General features: G+C 44.2%; 1 protein-coding gene across 1 annotated transcript in view; it reads right to left on the bottom strand.

Annotated features, from left to right (window-relative positions):
- LOC146797786 (uncharacterized) overlaps window positions 1-20,307 on the bottom strand; it is a 420,200-nt gene that overhangs the window by 50,576 nt on the left and 349,317 nt on the right. The window contains exons 16-17 of the mRNA XM_085624971.1: window positions 13,645-13,661; window positions 11,839-12,147 (exon numbers count right to left, since the gene is read on the bottom strand). Coding sequence (XP_085481097.1) covers window positions 11,839-12,147; window positions 13,645-13,661 — 326 coding nt within the window. The remainder of the gene's footprint in view (window positions 1-11,838; window positions 12,148-13,644; window positions 13,662-20,307) is intronic.

Genomic DNA, 20,307 nt, shown 5'->3' with positions numbered 1-20,307 from the left:
GTTACCCAGAATCCCTTGCAAACCTAAAAAATTGTGAAAAAACCCACATTTTCCACACATTTCTGTCGTGGAAAGTTCCGGAATCTGCGTGGATCCACAAATTTCCACCCACCCCACGTTCCCCAAAGTCTTACGAGAAAAACGGTACCTCACTTGTGTGGGTCGGCCTAGTGCCCGCGACAGGAAACGGCGCAAAACGCAACCTGGTCACACCTCAATTTCGCAGTGAAAAATGACCCTTTTTTGGAAAAATGACTTGCTGTAGTTTTTGAACCCTAGCTCTGCGGGCACCTGGGGAAACCTAGCAAACATATACATTTTTGAAAACTAGACACCCAGGGGAATCCAGGATGGGATGACTTGACTGCCTCCCACCAGGGTCTGTTACCCAGAATCCCTTGCAAACCTAAAAAATTGGCAAAAAAACCACATTTTCCACACATTTCTGTCGTGGAAAGTTCCGGAATCTGCGTGGATCCACAAATTTCCACCCACCCCGCGTTCCCCAAAGTCTTACGAGAAAAACGGTACCTCACTTGTGTGGGTCAGCCTAGTGCCCGCGACAGGAAACGGCGCAAAACGCAACCTGGTCACACCTCAATTTCGCAGTGAAAAATGACCCTTTTTTGGAAAAATGACTAGCTGTAGTTTTTGAACCCTAGCTCTGCGGGCACCTGGGGAAACCTAGCAAACCTATACATTTTTGAAAACTAGACACCCAGGGGAATCCAGGATGGGGTGACTTGACTGCCTCCCACCAGGGTCTGTTACCCAGAATCCCTTGCAAACCTAAAAAATTGGCAAAACAAACACATTTTCCCCACATTTCTGTCGTGGAAAGTTCCGGAATCTGCGTGGATCCACAAATTTCCACCCACCCCGCGTTCCCCAAAGTCTTACGAGAAAAACGGTACCTCACTTGTGTGGGTCGGCCTAGTGCCCGCGACAGGAAACGGCGCAAAACGCAACCTGGTCACACCTCAATTTCGCAGTGAAAAATGACCCTTTTTTGGAAAAATGACTAGCTGTAGTTTTTGAACCCTAGCTCTGCGGGCACCTGGGGAAACCTAGCAAACCTATACATTTTTGAAAACTAGACACCCAGGGGAATCCAGGATGGGGTGACTTGACTGCCTCCCACCAGGGTCTGTTACCCAGAAACCCTTGCAAACCTAAAAAATTGGCAAAAAAAACACATTTTCTCCACATTTCTGTCGTGGAAAGTTCCGGAATCTGCGTGGATCCACAAATTTCCACCCACCCCGCGTTCCCCAAAGTCTTACGAGAAAAACGGTACCTCACTTGTGTGGGTCGGCCTAGTGCCCGCGACAAGAAACGGCGCAAAACGCAACCTGGTCACACCTCAATTTCGCAGTGAAAAATGACCCTTTTTTGGAAAAATGACTAGCTGTAGTTTTTGAACCCTAGCTCTGCGGGCACCTGGGGAAACCTAGCAAACATATACATTTTTGAAAACTAGACACCCAGGGGAATCCAGGATGGGGTGACTTGACTGCCTCCCACCAGGGTCTGTTACCCAGAATCCCTTGCAAACCTAAAAAATTGGCAAAAAAAACACATTTTCCCCACATTTCTGTCGTGGAAAGTTCCGGAATCTGCGTGGATCCACAAATTTCCACCCCCCCGCGTTCCCCAAAGTCTTTCGAGAAAAACGGTACCTCACTTGTGTGGGTCGGCCTAGTGCCCGCGACAGGAAACGGCGCAAAACATAGTGAGGTGACATCAAAATTGCCTATCTCAAAACCACCTGGTTTTGCAAGGGGGGTCTCTTGGCTTTTTGGCCCGGGGCACGGCGGCCATCTAGGAAAACCTACCAAATCCATACATTTCTGAAAACTAGACACCCGGGGGCTTCCAGGGAGGTATGGCTTGCGTGGATCCCCCAACGTTTCCTTACCCAGAATCCCCTGCAAACCTCAATTTTTGCTGAAAAAATCACTTTTTTCACACATTTTGGGGTGGGAAAGTAGTGGCATCATCGGGCTCACACAAATTTACCACCACCCAGCGTTCCCCCAGGTCTCCCGGTAAAAATGGTGCCTCACTTGTGTGGGAGGCCCAAGTACCCGCCGCAGGCAAGGGCCCAAAACGCAGTGAGGCGACATCAAAATGGCCTGTCGCAAAACCACCTGGTTTTGCAAGGGGGGTCACTTGGGTTTTTGGCCTGGTGCTCGGCTGCCATCTAGGGAAACCTACCAAACCCACGCAACACCCGGCGGCTTCCAGGGAGGTATGGCTTGCGTGGATCCCCCAACGTTTCCTTACCCAGAATCCCCTGCAAACCTCAATTTTTGCTGGAAAAATCACTTTTTTCACACATTTTGGGGTGGGAAAGTAGTGGCATCACCGGGCTCACACAAATTTACCACCACCCAGCGTTCCCCCAGGTCTCCCGGTAAAAATGGTGCCTCACTTGTGTGGGAGGCCCAAGTACCCGCCGCAGGCAAGGGCCCAAAACGCAGTGAGGCGACATCAAAATGGCCTGTCGCAAAACCACCTGGTTTTGCAAGGGGGGTCACTTGGGTTTTTGGCCCGGTGCTTGGCGGCCATCTAGGGAAACCTACCAAACCCATGCATTTCTGAAAACTAGACACCTGGCGGCTTCCAGGGAGGTATGGCTTGCGTGGATCCCCCAACGTTTCCTTACCCAGAATCCCCTGCAAACCTCAATTTTTGCTGAAAAAATCACTTTTTTCACACATTTTGGGGTGGGAAAGTAGTGGCATCACCGGGCTCACACAAATTTACCACCACCCAGCGTTCCCCCAGGTCTCCCGGTAAAAATGGTGCCTCACTTGTGTGGGAGGCCCAAGTACCCGCCGCAGGCAAGGGCCCAAAACGCAGTGAGGTGACATCAAAATGGCCTGTCGCAAAACCACCTGGTTTTGCAAGGGGGGTCACTTGGGTTTTTGGCCCGGTGCTCGGCGGCCATCTAGGGAATTCTACCAAACCCACGCATTTCTGAAAACTAGACACCCGGCGGCTTCCAGGGAGGTATGGCTTGCGTGGATCCCCCAACGTTTCCTTACACAGAATCCCCTGCAAACCTCAATGTTTGCTGAAAAAATTACTTTTTTCACACATTTTGGGGTGGGAAAGTAGTGGCATCACCGGGCTCACACAAATTTACCACCACCCAGCGTTCCCCCAGGTCTCCCGGTAAAAATGGTGCCTCACTTGTGTGGGAGGCCCAAGTACCCGCCGCAGGCAAGGGCCCAAAACGCAGTGAGGCGACATCAAAATGGCCTGTCGGAAAACCACCTGGTTTTGCAAGGGGGGTCACTTGGGTTTTTGGCCCGGTGCTCGGCGGCCATCTAGGGAAACCTACCAAACCCACGCATTTCTGAAAACTAGACACCCGGCAGCTTCCAGGGAGGTATGGCTTGCGTGGATCCCCCAACGTTTCCTTACCCAGAATCCCCTGCAAACACACTGAGAAGGCACTTCTACGGGCATGGAGAACAGAATTTCCTATAATGTAAAGACTTACTTCACACAATAGAGAGGGTGTGAATTAAGTTTGGAAGTGTCTTTGCAGGAGGAGAAATTTGAGGTTAGTTTTGAAGGACTGGGAAGAGGGAGGGGGTGGTCCGGAGCTGAGGCTCAGTTCCAGAATCTCGCCGCGTTGCTTGTAAAGGATTGGGCCATCAATCTTTCCTTTTTGAAAGTGGGAGGGTCAAGCAATACATTTTGCGCAGTACGTGATGGTCTAGAGCATTATATGCATATGTTACAATAAAGTTTTTTTTCCTCTTTTTTTTCTAGACTAAAGCTTTTCAACGGTGGCTGTTCTGCAGTTTTGTGTAGTTGCATTGTGTTGGTAAGAAATTTTTTGTTGTTGTATTTACACCAAATGAGTAATAATATAATGTCCGAATGAATTTTTTTGTAAGTGATGTCATAATGGCGGCATATTTAGTTAGTGGTTTGAGAATGAAAATCTTTGCGATGTGTTTTGCATAGTCTTATGTGTAATTGTTTTTCTCTTTCTTTTTTAGTGGGATATTGTTGATCCATACTGTGTCTGTACAGAGTTGGTGGTGGTGAGTAGTTTTGCTGCCTCTGGCAAGTGAGTGCTATTGGTTTGGAGTATATTTGAGTTTTTGATAAAGGTGCTTTTTGCTTATTACTTATTTTACAAAGAGTTTGTTGTTGTTGACAAGTTACATTTATTAGTAAGCAATATGGCTAGCCGTAGAATGACTGCTCAACAGGTGGTCGGTATGCTTCTTGAATCTTCCTCTGATCATGATTATGAGACTGACAGTGCGTCTGAGGGAGAGGAGGGAGGGGAAGATTCTGGCAGTGAGTTTTCACTCAACATGGAATCATCGGATGATGAAGGTACTCTCAGTGCAGATGAAGGTACTCTTGGTGTGGATGAAGCAACTCTCAGTGTGGATGAAGTGCCTGTCTTAGAGGAGGAAACTGCTGTGCCGATGGTGCAAGAGGCATCTGGATTGCAGTCTGAGGCTGCTAGGCTTCCTACTGGAAGTGCTGGACTTTGGGTTGATCCAAACATGGTGCAGCCGGTGTTGCCTGCCTTTAGTGGTGTTGCAGGGTGTACAGTGAATTGTGAAAACTTTTTGCCTATTCAGTTTTTTCAGTTGTTTATGGATGATGTATTTTTGGGTGAGATTGTTGAGCAGACGAATTTGTATGCTGAACAGTTTTTGAGGATCAACAGCGACAAACTTAGGCCCCAGTCTAGAGCTACCCGGTGGACTCCCACATATCTGGAAGAGATTAAGAAGTTTTTGGGTTTGACTTTATTGATGGGTGTGGTAAGGAAGCCAACCTTGGCTTCATATTGGTCTAATAGCCCCTTGTTGGCAACTGCCATATTTCCTGCAGTTATGACTCGTAATCGGTATTTACTTTTGCTACGTATGCTGCATTTTGTTGATAATTCAATGGCGTTGCCACGAGATCACCCTGACTGTGACCGTCTTTTTAAGATTCGGCCCGTTCTTGATCACTTTGTGGATCGATTTTCTGAGATCTATACTCCAGGGAAAGAAATATCTATTGATGAGTCTTTGGTCTTGTTCAAGGGCCGTTTGGTTTTTAGGCAGTACATCCCTAGCAAGAGGGCACGCTATGGAATTAAGCTGTATATGTTGTCTGAGAGTAGGACAGGATATGTATTTAATTTTCGTGTGTACACTGGTAGAGATTCTGCCATTGACCCCCCAGGATGTCCGTCCACTTTTGGAGTTGCAGAGAAAATTGTGTGGGATCTTGCTAGGAGACTGTTTAACAGAGGCCACCATTTGTACCTTGATAACTTCTATACTGCTGTGCAATTATTTAAGGAATTGTATAAAGTGGACACTTTTGCATGTGGCACAATCCGCTCTAACCGTAAAGCTTATCCGAAAGAGCTTGTTTGCAAAAAACTTCAGAGGGGGCAGTGCAGTTCCTTGCGTAGTGATGAACTACTAGCTGTGAAATTTGTGGACAGGAGGGATGTGTACATGCTGACTACCATCCATGATGAGAGTACTTCACCTGTGGCTGTTTGGGGTCAGGTTGCTGAAGTGCGCAAACCTGTGTGCATTCTAGACTACAATAAGCACATGGGTGGTGTTGACAGAGTAGATCAGAGGTTGGAACCTTACTCTGCTATTCTTACGGCTTATGTTTGGTATAAGAAGTTGGCCATCCATTTCTTCGAATTAGCAATGTTCAATGCTTTTATTGTGTTCAAGGAGTGTTCTCCTGCGTCAAAGTTGACATTTATTCAGTTTCAGCACTCTGTGATAGCTAGCCTTGTTGTTGTGGAACAGGCAAGTGTTCCTAGATTTGGAGTGGTGGAGGATGTGGTTCGATTGAAAGATCGCCACTTTCCTGATTTCATCCCTCCCACACCGGCAAAAGATTTTCCCACTAGGAGATGTAGAGTCTGTTGGTGAAGAGATAAGCGGAAGGAGACTCGTATGTACTGCTCCGACTGTCCATCTAAACCTGGGCTGTGTGTCCCTGCTTGTTTTAGAGCGTACCATACCCAAAAGAAGTTTTGGGAGCAATCATGAGTGGTAAAGTTAACTGATTGGTTTGTTTTCTTTGGAAAATGTGATTCTGTTTCAAGGTTGGCTTTAGTGCAATGTGTTAAGTTTCTGATTTTGTGTTTGTAGATTTTTATCTATTTGTGATTTGTTTGTGTTTTTATTTTTGTCTAAAAAAATCCTAAATGGGTTGGCAGTGTGTGTGGACTGGCACTTCTTTGGCGGTGTACGTGGAATGGTGCTTGGCTGGCGGTGTGCGTGGACTGGTGCTTGGCTGTTGGCGTGCGTGGCCTGGTGCTTGGCTGGTGGTGTGTGTGGACTGGTGCTTGGCCGGCGGTGTGCGTGGACTGGTGCTTGGCTGGTGGTGTGCGTGGACTGGTGCTTGGCTGGCGGTGTGCGTGGACTGGTGCTTGGCTGGCCAGTGTGTTCCTGTGTTTTGCGTGTCTGCCATTTATTGCACTTTTATACCTCTACTTGTACTTTGTACTCTTTGTAAGTTGACACCACTACATTACACCTGCTTGTGCTAAGACATCAAGCCTTCTAAGGTCCAGTGGGGCCTTCTACGGTGTAGCATGGGAATGCGCTCCCTCAGTACAGTGGTGTGGTGGACTGGTCATGAATGCTGAACCCGGTTCCCCATTTCCAAATTCAACAGCTCCGGCCATAGTGCCACATCCCCACTGAACGCCATACTTGCCCACTGAGAGAAACTCGCACTGCCTTCAGCTATAACCTAATTGTGCCCGCTACAAACACTTGGATGTGGCTCAATTCAAATTATGCACTTGATAAGAGTAATACGCAGACAAAAAAAAAAACTCCTAGGGAATGCCAAGCATGTGAAATGTAAGCAGAAACAACATGGTTACCTAAACGATCTCTCACTACCAATTCAGAAATCAGCGAGTGGTTTCACCGGAAAAGTTATGGACATGACTAGAGGGCCCTGAAGGGAAACGTTTCACTGTCCATTGCTTACATCCTTACAAAACATAAGCAGTATGGTAGACCACATCCATAAACACAGAACCATGGTGCACATTGTGTTTTCCAATTCACCCATCAACCAGGTATTGCAGTACCTACAGAAATGGTAACCTCTCCCACCCTAGAAACAACAATGCTGTTCAAAGGAAGACGAGAAAACGAAAGTAGCAATACACTGGCAAACTCTGACGCTGGTGTACTTGGATGCAAATAAAAATCAATCTGGCCACTTTGCAACCCCTCTGTCTTACATTATTTCGCCCCCCCTGGAAACAACAATGCTGTTCAAAGTTAGATGAGAAAACGAAAGTAGCAATACACTGGCAAACTCTGAAGCTGGTGTACTTGGATGCAAATAAAAACAATCTGGCAACTTGGCAACCCCTCTGTCTTACTTTGTTTCGCCCCCCCCTGGGAACAACAATACTGTTCAAAGTTAGACGAGAAAACGAAAGTCGCACTGCACTGGCAAACTCTGATGCTGGTGTACTTGGATGCAAATGAAATCAATCTGGCCACTTTGCAATCCCTCTGTCTAACTTTATTTTGCCCCCGGGGAACAACAATGCTGTTCAAAGGAAGACCAGAAAACGAAAGTAGCACTTCACTGGAAAACTATGTGATGCTGGTGTACTTGGATGCACATAAAATCAATCTGGCCACTTTGCAACCCCTATGGCTTACTTTATTTCGCCCCCCCTGGGAACAACAACACTGTTCAAAGGAAGACAAAAAACCGAAAGAAGCACATCACTGGCAAACTCTGATGCTGGTGTACTTGGAAGCAAATAAAATCAATCTGGCCACTTGGCAAACCCCTCTGTCTTACTTTCTTTCAACCCCCTTGGTACAACAATGCTGTTCAAAGTTACACGAGAAAACGAAAGTCACACTGCACTGGCAAACTCTGATGCTGGTGTATTTGGATGCAAATAAAATCAATCTGGCCACTTTGCAACCCCTCTGTCTAACTTTATTTCGCCCCCCCCTGGGAACAACAATACTGTTCAAAGTTAGGCGAGAAAACTAAAGACGCACTGCACTGGCAAACTCTGATGCTGGTGTGCTTGGATGCAAATAAAATCAATCTGGCCACTTTGCAATCCCTCTGTCTAACTTTATTTCGCCCCCCCTGGGAACAACAATACTGTTCAAAGTTAGGCGAGAAAGCTAAACACGCACTGCACTGGCAAACTCTGATGCTGGTGTGCTTGGATGCAAATAAAAGCAATCTGGCCACTTTGCAATCCCTCTGTCTAACTTTATTTCGCCCCCCCTGGGAACAACAATACTGTTCAAAGTTAGGCGAGAAAACTAAAGACGCACTGCACTGGCAAACTCTGATGCTGGTGTGCTTGGATGCAAATAAAATCAATCTGGCCACTTTGCAATCCCTCTGTCTAACTTTATTTCGCCCCCCATGGGAACAACAATACTGTTCAAAGTTAGGCGAGAAAACTAAAGACGCACTGCACTGGCAAACTCAGATGCTGGTGTGCTTGGATGCAAATAAAATCAATCTTGCCACTTTGCAATCCCTCTGTCTAACTTTATTTCGCCCCCCCTGGGAACAACAATACTGTTCAAAGTTAGGCGAGAAAACTAAAGACGCACTGCACTGGCAAACTCTGATGCTGGTGTGCTTGGATGCAAATAAAATCAATCTGGCCACTTTGCAATCCCTCGGTCTAACTTTATTTCGCCCCCCCTGGGAACAACAATACTGTTCAAAGTTAGGCGAGAAAACTAAAGACGCACTGCACTGGCAAACTCTGATGCTGGTGTGCTTGGATGCAAATAAAATCAATCTGGCCACTTTGCAATCCCTCTGTCTAACTTTATTTCGCCCCCCCTGGGAACAACAATACTGTTCAAAGTTAGGCGAGAAAACTAAAGACGCACTGCACTGGCAAACTCTGATGCTGGTGTGCTTGGATGCAAATAAAATCAATCTGGCCACTTTGCAATCCCTCTGTCTAACTTTATTTCGCCCCCCCTGGGAACAACAATACTGTTCAAAGTTAGGCGAGAAAACTAAAGACGCACTGCACTGGCAAACTCTGATGCTGGTGTGCTTGGATGCAAATAAAATCAATCTGGCCACTTTGCAATCCCTCTGTCTAACTTTATTTGGCCCCCCCTGGGAACAACAATACTGTTCAAAGTTAGGCGAGAAAACTAAAGACGCACTGCACTGGCAAACTCTGATGCTGGTGTGCTTGGATGCATATAAAATCAATCTGGCCACTTTGCAATCCCTCTGTCTAACTTTATTTCGCCCCCCCTGGGAACAACAATACTGTTCAAAGTTAGGCGAGAAAACTGAAGACGCACTGCACTGGCAAACTCTGATGCTGGTGTGCTTGGATGCAAATAAAATCAATCTGGCCACTTTGCAATCCCTCTGTCTAACTTTATTTCGCCCCCCCTGGGAACAACAATACTGTTCAAAGTTAGGCGAGAAAACTAAAGACACACTGCACTGGCAAACTCTGATGCTGCTGTGCTTGGATGCAAATAAAATCAATCTGGCCACTTTGCAATCCCTCTGTCTAACTTTATTTCGCCCCCCCTGGGAACAACAATACTGTTCAAAGTTAGGCGAAAAAACTAAAGACGCACTGCACTGGCAAACTCTGATGCTGGTGTGCTTGGATGCAAATAAAATCAATCTGGCCACTTTGCAATCCCTCTGTCTAACTTTATTTCGCCCCCCCTGGGAACAACAATACTGTTCAAAGTTAGGCGAGAAAACTAAAGACGCACTGCACTGGCAAACTCTGATGCTGGTGTGCTTGGATGCAAATAAAATCAATCTGGCCACTTTGCAATCCCTCTGTCTAACTTTATTTCGCCCCCCCCTGGGAACAACAATACTGTTCAAAGTTAGGCGAGAAAACTAAAGACGCACTGCACTGGCAAACTCTGATGCTGGTGTGCTTGGATGCAAATAAAATCAATCTGGCCACTTTGCAATCCCTCTGTCTAACTTTATTTCGCCCCCCCTGGGAACAACAACACTGTTCAAAGGAAGACAAAAAAACGAAAGAAGCACATCACTGGCAAACTCCGATGCTGGTGTACTTGGATGCAAATAAAATCAATCTGGCTACTTTGCAACCCCTCTGTCTTACTTTATTTCACCCCCCCTGGGAACAACAATGCTGTTCAAAGTTAGATGAGAAAACGAAAGTAGCAATACACTGACAAACTCTGATGCTGGTGTACTTGGATCCAAATAAAAACAATCTGGCCACTTGGCAACCCCTCTGTCTTACTTTATTTCGCCCCCCCCTGGGAACAACAATACTGTTCAAAGTTAGGCTGAGAAAACGAAAGTCGCACTGCACTGGCAAACTCTGATGCTGGTGTGCTTGGATGCGAATGAAATCAATCTGGCCACTTTGCAATCCCTCTGTCTAACTTTACTTTGCCCCCTGGGAACAACAATACAGTTCAAAAGAAGACAAAAAAACGAAAAAAGCACATCACTGGCAAACTCTGATGCTGGTGTACTTGGAAGCAAATAAAATCAATCTGGCCACTTTGCAACCCCTCTGTCTTACTTTCTTTCGCCCCCCCTTGGTACACCAATGCAGTTCAAAGTTACACGAGAAAACGAAAGTCACACTGCACTGGCAAACTCTGATGCTGGTGTTTTTGTAAGCAAATAAAATCAATCTGGCCACTTTGGAACCCCTAGGACTGACTTTATTACGCCCCCCACCCCCATCCCACGCTAGCAGCACCCCCCAGGTGAAAAACGACAAAGAAACGAAAACGAGCGTTTTTTTTTTTTCACAATTCACATAAAATCGCCTGCGCTTGGACGATCCAAGCGCAGGAACAAAGCAGAGTTTTCAAAAACCCATTTCCACCCCCCCAACATTGTGCCCCCACCCTACCTACCGCACAGATCCACTAATACCCCCTCCCCAGCCCCAAAACTGACCTTTACTCTCCGACGCGCAGGAAGCAAATGGCTTCCAGCGCCTCGGAGAGCAAAGGGGAAGCCTCCGGTGACGTCAGCGCGGCTCCCGCGCTGACGTCATTGATGACGCGGGCGGGGGGGGCGGGGGGAGGCAGGGGAAGGTCTTCCCCTGCCTCCCCAGCAAAAAAAAAAAGATCGCGGAATCACGGGGGGAGCGCCAGCGCTTCCCCCAAGGGTGGGTCCCATGACGAGCTGGACTCGTCATGGGCACAGCGCGACTGTGCTCCATGACGAGTCCAGCTCGTCATGGGCACTGAAGGGGTTAATAAGCGGACTGCCCTTTGTGAAATTAAGTTTTGCCCATACTGCAGCAAATGTTACCTTTCTTTTGGTTAAATATCTCTAAAGTCAAAGTTCAGCAATTGTTTGTGGTCCTGGCCCCAAACGCAATGATCAAGAGAGAAATGAGAAAATGATGGCAAATCGAAGGTCATTATAGCATTTTTCCTGAGGTCACTAACAGGTCGATTCCTACATCATTACCCTTTCAAGTGTATTTCTATGCTCTGAGGGAATCTCCAAATTGTCAGGATCATGCATGTCAGTTGAATCTATGACAGATTCATGCAGAACTACTTTAAACTCACACAATTATAACATGCATTCCTCAGGTAATATTCTCAGGTCGCCATCCCTAGGTTAGGAAGGGGCAAGTGTTGAGGTTTTTGAGCGGTGCCCTTTGACCTTTGGACCTGGGTTGGTGTATGTGCCCAGGAAGGTGTGAGATCTTGCAATGCCAATCGCTTACTTCAATACGTTGCTCTATTCATTTTGAACCACTGCGTAGATATGTACATATGTGTGTACATTGCTCACACAGCCTTGTACCTGATTTGTTTCTAGGCCAACGCTTAGATCCTCCTCTTCCTCTTTGAAGGACCTCTTGACAACCTTTGTGACCTCGACCAGACCCCGTTGCTTCAGCAGTTCCAGGATCTCCTCAGTGATAGAAAGGCTACTAGACAGGGGCTCCTCAGACAGGCAGAAGGATGAGGCCTCAGGGTCCTCCAAGGGGTTGAAGTCCTCCACGTCGATCACTGTGTCCAATTCGATCACGCTGGAGGCCAACGTGCAGACACTCCCAGAGGAGTTCAAGGACTCTGAGGTTGGGAAGAGCTCCCCCTCGCTTCCTGCGTGCTGTCAATGGGAAACCAAAGCACGAGAAGCCGGTCAAACTTCTATGGTGTTCTCTATAACAAGGGCTAGAAAATACTCTTACATTTCAATTAAAGGGAGTGCTTCAAATCGGAACCTGTCGTTCTACACTCTGAATGTGATGGACATGCTTATACAGCAGACAGTGACCCTAAAACATGAATTTCCAATGGAAACTAACTTTAGTTTTCTCAACTTTACTATCAGCAAATTCTTTGCTTGATTTCAGCTGATGGGGTCTGGTCATCTGTAACTTCGGGAGCTATATAAGGCTGGCAATGCATTGAGCTCTGTTTGGCAAGCAGGCAGAACGGCTGCAGAGAAAGCCACTTAACAAGCGATTCCAAAATAAGACTTGTTACAGTCCAGTCTTGCAAGTGGCCAGTCACCTATCAGATGAGTCTGACATGTGAATGACTGACTGGGTTTTGGGAGCCCCTTAACTGCTTGGAATGCTCACAATTTGCTTGTAAGTGGCACTTCCCCGGGATGCAAGTTAAGAAGCAGACCGAGCAAACAATACAGAAGTATCCGCATGCAATGAAATCACAAAATGAGTAATTTTTAGTTCTGGGGCAATTAATCAGCTCTATCTTTAGAGTTAAGTACATGTTCATGGGTGACTGAACCCCTCTGTGTTAGAAGAATTGTAAACACTCTTAACCAGATTCACAAAACTAGTTAGTCTATTTCAGTAGACTTATCCCTACATTCAGAGTAAATTGCTGAGTTTCTAGGAATTTTTAAAGTATTACTGCAGTACTCCAGAGAATAAGCTAACGGTGCAGATTCCCTGGAGTACTACCCTACATACCCATTTCCACACACTGACCTCTAACTAGTGTCCATTTGTACCTACAAATATGTAACACTAAAATGCATTTGAACTTCAAAGTTTTGTTGCTACTTCCTCATGTAAAAGTTATTTGTCCACTTATAGAAATTCATTCCCCTCCACCGCCTCAATTTTGTGTGCTTTCCCTCCACATGCCCATCCTGGCCATGCATTTATGCTTACCCCTGACAGGAGTGCCTTTGCAAGCATTTCAAGATGGGGAACAACATGCAATTGGTTGGTCAGTTCCGACAACCTTTCTAGTTCTCAGATGTTTGCCCAGCTAAACTAGTGGGCTAATCTGGGACTGCCAAAAACCTACTGTTGCAGCAAATTTGCTCTCACGGCTATTCAGCAATACTTGTAGAGTTCCATGCGAGAAAATCCAATTTTTAAGAGCAAAATACCATCATTCCTCAGTCTGTGACTGAGGAAAGGTATAATGCCCTCAAAAACTTCACTTTTGCCTACAAAGGGTGAGATTAGGTGTACATAAACATGGGCTTTTTGCATTCACAGTTCATGCTAAGAGGAGAAACAGAACGAAAATACATGTGACAGAGCAAGCAATATATTTGAAGCAGAACATATTTGGACAAGAGTCCATGAGAGAAAGGACAGATGATTTGCAGTGTTAACCTTACCTTTAACTTGCCAATAGCTGAAAAAGAAAAAGAAGGACAAAATCTTAAAAGTCTGGCACTTGCAGATCTCAAAGAACATCCTTTCAACACAACTGTGCATGTCAGCATTGATGGATGGCTTGCTTCCATTTAGTGAATTTAAATAGACCTTTTGTTTGATTTATGTGGGAAATAACCTGACAAAATATTGTTGACAGGGTGCAGAGTTCTCTGTCATTTCCGTTTGTCCCAGGGCCACTCTTGTATGCTACAAATTGCACCATTGATCCATCCAGTGAATTCAGCATAGATTTTAGAAGCACTTTCCAGAATGTTGAGCAGGCACCATAGCTTTGTTACCTTCTAAACTACTGCTAGCATTGCGAATTCAGTATAACGATGTAGACTTTTGCATCAACAAATAACACTATACAGAATATTACATATCTTCATACAACTGCAGAGACTGCACTAATTAATAATTAATAATAATGATAGGGTTAGTGTAGGGGGTTAGCAGTACATGTAAGGGTTCGGGTAAGAGGAAATGTTAGGTTTAAGATTAGATTTACTGTTAGGGTTATGCTTTATGGTAAAGTTAAGCTTAAGGCTTGGATAAGGTAGGCTTAGTTTTAGGGGTAGGCTTAGATTTAGGGGGTAGGGTTTGTGTTAGGTTTAGAATTAAGGTTAGTGTTTGGGTAAGGTAAGTACAGTTATCCTTAGACTTAGGGGAGGTTCCAAGTTAGGATTAGGTAAGGGTTAAGATTTGGTTTATGGTTGGGTTTCAGTATAGAATAAATGTTGGATTCAGGGTTGTTGATAGGTTTAGAGTTAGGATTAGTATACAGTATTGGGATAGACTTAGGTCAAGGTTTCAGATTTTTAGTTAAAACTGAGTTTTACAGATAAAACCCCACCAGAGTGAATATTTGCTTTTCAGTGCAAATCAGAAAACATAGTATGTTTCTTTACTTATACTTAAGGCTCCCTGTTTTCCGTTTTTACTGATGTTTACAGATAAATACAGACAGAAAACAATGGGCTTTCTGTCTGCATTTATTTTTTAAAGTGGATAAATACAGAAAATTTGCTTCTTCTAGGTGACTCTTTGTGTTGTGTTTCATGAATTATAGCCCAACAGCTGAGCAGATGGACAGCATGGAAAATTAAAAAACAGGATGACATTTCTTTAAATAACTGCATGTGTCAACACAAATTTGTGGTATAATGCTAATATTTTCCAGTGGATGTACTGCTATGTAATATTTGGCAACTTAAATAGCTAAAACACGACAGACATCAAAGTAAGTAAATATGGAAATGTACAGTTTTACAACACATTTGTATGCAAAACACAAAATAAATATGGACAAATACAAAAAAATGGGCAAAAAATAAATATGGATAAATACAGACGGAAATGTTAAAAAAATAAATACCATAAAACCGGGAGGCCTACTTATACTGCTTTGGCGCCCTCAGTTGTTATAGTAGTATATGTCCTGCTCTTAACTCTAGGCACATTTCAATGATGGATACGCCTATGCCACATTTGCAGGCCATGATAAGCCACCAGATTTGTCATTGTGTAGATCCCCAAGGTCCCTGGCCCCTCAGGACCTAATCCAATGCCTTGTTCATCACGTAGATTCAACATGATGCTCCCTACATGGCGCTGTGCTGCATTTATGGCAGCATATTTAGCAATGCTTGTTTCTGCAATGCATAGCGATGGGAAGCATTGACAAGGTAGCCAAGCACTCTACAAAAAACAGGAAAAATAGAATGGTGGAAATCTACTTCACAGAATACAATGATGAAGTAGCTGGTGCAACTCTGATATATGTCCAGCATGAGCCCAGCAGTTTTTGGACTGATTTCAAAAACATGGATGCCGACGTGCCTGGTAGACTTCAGGTACTAACCAATACTTCACAGACCTCTCAATGGCTTCCAAATATACACATGTGCCTAGTATCTGGCAGGCACAGCCCAACATTGTACATAAACATGAGGTGAAATAAAGAAAAGCTTCAAGAAAGTACAGAGACTTTGCTATGTGGTCTTCCTACATTTAGCAGTTTGCTTCTTATGTTACACTATTTGACATTATTGACCGTGTGAAATAAACAGTCAAGTGACCAAAGAGCTCCTGTATGCCATAAATTTCTCACTATCCCAGATTTCTTTATCGTACAGTGGCATAGTTTGCTGTCACGAAAGATAATATTCCCAATAGCATTTAATAATTTCTCAGGAGGCTTCTCTCCTAGGCCCATGTATAGCAGGACAAGGCCCCAACAAGAGAGTACAAAAGGGGGTGGTGATGGATGGAGCATCAGAACCAATCAAACACTCACACACAGTCAACAGATCCGGGTTTGATCCATCACCGTTCTTTAGCCCACTCTGCCACCTCAGTTCAGACATGGCCAAATGTAAATCAGTCTGACCCTGTGCCTCATGGGAACAGTCCAGCCCAAACAAGAGAGTATTAATACATTTGTATGTCCAGATACATATATGGGACTACGCAAGACTGGCTTACAATAATGGACTGCAGAATACCCCACACAATATACCTCATAACCTAAGTAGAAAATCCATTTTTTCTAGGGAATATTGCCATTTGACTAAACACAGCAGCAGGATGCCATTGTTACACGCCTACCATTAATCTATTACCTGCTGCAATCAAATCTTAATGAGGAGCAAGCATATCTCCAGCCATGCACACTTTTGATATGAGGTGGGACTGCCCCGCTGGGAAGAACTATTTGAGTGTTGGAAAACAAGATGGGCATGGCGGCATGGGACATAATGAAAAGTTACATGCCAGAGCAAGTTAAATGACTGGTAAAAGGAATGATTGTGGAGAAAGAAAGAATAATTGATAATAGGAATTAACAACTGAAGGAAGGAAATAAAAGCAAGTTTCTTCATAAGGATAGGAAAAACACCACCCCTGTACATTTTTTACGGCACAAAAAATGGAAACAGTGATAACCACTGATTTTTAAATGTTTTGAAAACATTAAAAACATGCTACAAGAATTCATGAAAAATATAAACTGAAAACGGGAAAGCCTAAGTTATGGTTAGGTTTAGGGTTAGTGGCAGCCTAGGGCATCACATCAGAGTGAGTGTAAATACTATGGGGCCTAGTCACAAAGGTAAACTTAAATATGATGTGAACACTTACATTTTTTAGTAACTTTACTACTTTGGATTACTCACCATTTCTGGGTATAAGGTTACTCACAAGTGGAGCTTCACATATCACCACACTCTGTTAACGGGAGTGTAGTCAATAATAATGTCAAATATGATCATAAAGTTCTACTAGTAGTGACTTTACAACCATATTTGATATTCTTCAAACATGCTGGGGACCTCCTTAATCAGGGCAACGATGTCTCTATGGTAAAGTATAAGGAAATGTTTAAAGGTTTATCAAACAATTAGATAAAATATATTTAAGTTAAATGTTAACGTTATCTATTTATTTTAAATGTAGAATAATATACTAAAATGTAACAAAATTGCTAACTTAATTTTAAATTAAAAATGTTAGCATTTTGAATATATTACATTTTAAATACAATTATTGTTCCGAAGTTCTATTTAAAACAAATCCTCCCTAGAGTAAAAAAATATATTTTCGAAGGTATTTAAAAATATTAAAAGTGTTGTATAGGATTATTTAACAGTAATTTAATGGTTTGGAATAAAAATTAATGCTTCATTGATCTTTACAGTTAAAAAGGTTAGTAAAGTTTTAAAAAATAAATTAAGAATTGTCGTTTATTTTTAGAAAATGGTTCTAACATTAAATAACATGTGTTTATATTTTTAAATGGCTTAAATAATTGAAATTATTTTAACATAATTTCCTACTGGGATTAATTTCAAGTATACATCTACATGATGTTCTATGGGAGGGTGTTGCAGTACCAGTGGTTGGCTATGGGTGGTGCTGGACTTACTCCAGGTCTGAGCTGGAGTGCAATTATGACTGCTTTGAATCCATGTCTGGCTGTAGTGACAAAGGAAGGCAAGTTTACAAATAGGATCAATCAATTAATCAGGGAATTGTAAGCGCGCTACTCATCCGTGAGGGTCTCAAGGAGCTGAGGGAGGGGGGTCAGCAGATCTGTTTAGCCGAAGAGCAAGGTCTTGAGGGTCTTCCTGAAGGTGTTCAGGGAGGGGGCGCGTCTGATGTCTGCCGGTAGCTCGTTCCAGGTCTTGGCTGCAATGTGAGAGAAGGATCTTCCACCTGCTCTGGCTCTGTGGATGCGCGGAGTTTCGGCTAGTGTGAGGTTGGAAGATTGGAGGTTTCTTCTGGATACGTGGAAGTTGATTCTGTCGTGGAGGTATTTGGGTCCGTTGTTGTGTAGGCATTTGTAGGCGTGAGTGAAGATTTTGAAAGGGACTCTTTTCTCCACGGGGAGTCAGTGGAGACTTCATAGGTGTTGGCTGATGTGTTCGTGTCGGGCGATGCCTAGGACGAGTCTGGCGGCGGTGTTCTGTATTGTCTGAAGTTTGCGGAGTAGGGACTTGTTGATGCCGGCGAAGAGTGCGTTTCCATAGTCCAGTCTGCTGATGATGAGTGTGTAGGTGACCGTCTTCCTTGATTCAGGGGGCATCCACTAGAAGGTCTTGCGGAGGGTGTTGAAGCAGCTGGAGGTGACGGCGTGGACCTGTCGGTTCAAGGTGAGTGATGAGCCGAGTACGATGCCGAGGTTCTTGGCGTGGTCTGAGGGGGTAGGTGGGCTTCCGAGGACGGTTGGCCACCAGGTGCTGTCCCATGCAGAAGGGGTGGTACCGAGGACGAGGACTTCTGTATTCTAGGTGGCTGAGCTTCAGGCAGCTGTTGGTCATCCAGACTGCCACGTCTTAGGGTAGGATAGGGTTTTCTCTTTTGTGGGAGGATGTATGTCCCTCTCTAAACCCCTGCTTAACCTTCACTTAGACCCTCCTTATTCTTCCTTTAATCCCTCCACTTTTGTAGTAAGTATTTTCCATTTTCCAGCCATTCCCATTCTGACATTTACTACCAAAACATATACTAAAGTGTGCAGAGATCTTCACAGTTTGGGAGAAGATCTATGCAGAGAAAAGATAGGAGCAGTGGGGGAGGAAAACTACGGACGCCAGTTTATGAGTAACATTTAGTACTACTAAACATGCTACAAAATAATTTGCTAATATTCTCCTATTTCGGGGGTTATAGTTCGGGATGGTGTAGTGTTGCCAATGTCTGTCTATTGCCTTGTACTGTTGTAAATATAGGGTATATCTGGTCAGGGGTTTCTATGTGGTAGTATCTTCAAACTCGATGTACTTGTCAAACACAATGTACTTGTATTTTATATGGTGGCAAATAACTACTTTTGCATCACAAGGTCTAGGCAAATCATATTGTCCTAATAATCACAAACACTAAATGAAGTTTGTAAAAAGGCGCTATGCCAGGTGTGTTCCAGCTTGCAAAACTGTGCATGACAGAACCCTTACAATCCACACCAAAGGAATTATTTACTAAGGATTTGTAAATGGCGCAAAGCATTGCTAAATAACACAAAGGGAGACAAAGCACTGCATCTAATTGCTGACCAATATAAAAAAGCGTTTGCAATGCAATAGGTCTCACATTTATGAGAGTTTGAGCTATTGGTATTCTAAATGACAATACCTTTTATATATGTGCTGTTTTTAAAACCGATAAATAAAAGGCATTGTCATTTACAATGCCAATAGCTTAAACTCTCACAAATGTGAGACCTATTGCATTGCAAATGTGTGCTATAACATTTTTAAAAAGTATTATGAGAGAGCGTGTCCTGCCTGCAACCGCAGGCAGAACAAAGCTATTTGAGCTCGTAGGCTGTAATTAAAGCCTACGGAGAAACATAACAGGGGGTGTCACCATGAGAGGTTACAAAATGAGACAAGGCGGTATTAAGGAGGGACTACTAAGCCTTTTGACTAATAAACAGCCACAGTTTACAGTGGAATATGACACAAGCCAATGAAAAATGTGGGCAGAGAGTGGGCGGAGCTTCAAATCCCTACCTCAATACAGCATGCCTCGCAAAGCAGCGCATGGGCTGCCCAGGCTCGACCTAAAAACCTGCAGGATAAACTCATAATTACGCAGTACTCTGCATCTATCTGTGTGTAGTAAATAACCCACCAAAACTTTAGAAGACCATTTTCAGTGACATCAGCACACACTATACGATATTCCAATTCTTTCAATATGTCAATGGTGAGGAAGTCTTTGGTGGACAAGATTAGTTCTAGATGGAGTCTGACATGTCTCAGATTTGGTAAACAAGTATATTAACACCTACTGAGCTCAAGATTCCAAACTTACGAGTCTCTCCGTGAGAGCTCATGTAATTCCAATGGGCAAGTACAATGAGTTACTGGCCTATCGGAAACATGAGATCTGTGGATTTACAGCGGATCTGGAATCTCTGGGTGAAACTACTGGGAAGAATGGGAATTTACCAGCATTCTCTGGGTCAGCATTACAGATTCCCCTAGATTATCCTAATTTCACAGGATAATCTCAGTGTACACCTTCAAATTCCTGGGCTACCTCCCCTGGGGTTATCGATCCCCCATTCCACTGCTCCTCCCTCATACTGGTAACTCTGGACAGGGATAAATATGGGC

Source organism: Triturus cristatus, chromosome 9 (genome assembly GCF_964204655.1).
Source record: "Triturus cristatus chromosome 9, aTriCri1.1, whole genome shotgun sequence".
Lineage (NCBI taxonomy): Eukaryota > Metazoa > Chordata > Amphibia > Caudata > Salamandridae > Triturus > Triturus cristatus.
Note: the sequence above shows the minus strand (reverse complement) of the source record. Positions and strands in the feature narration are given on the sequence as shown.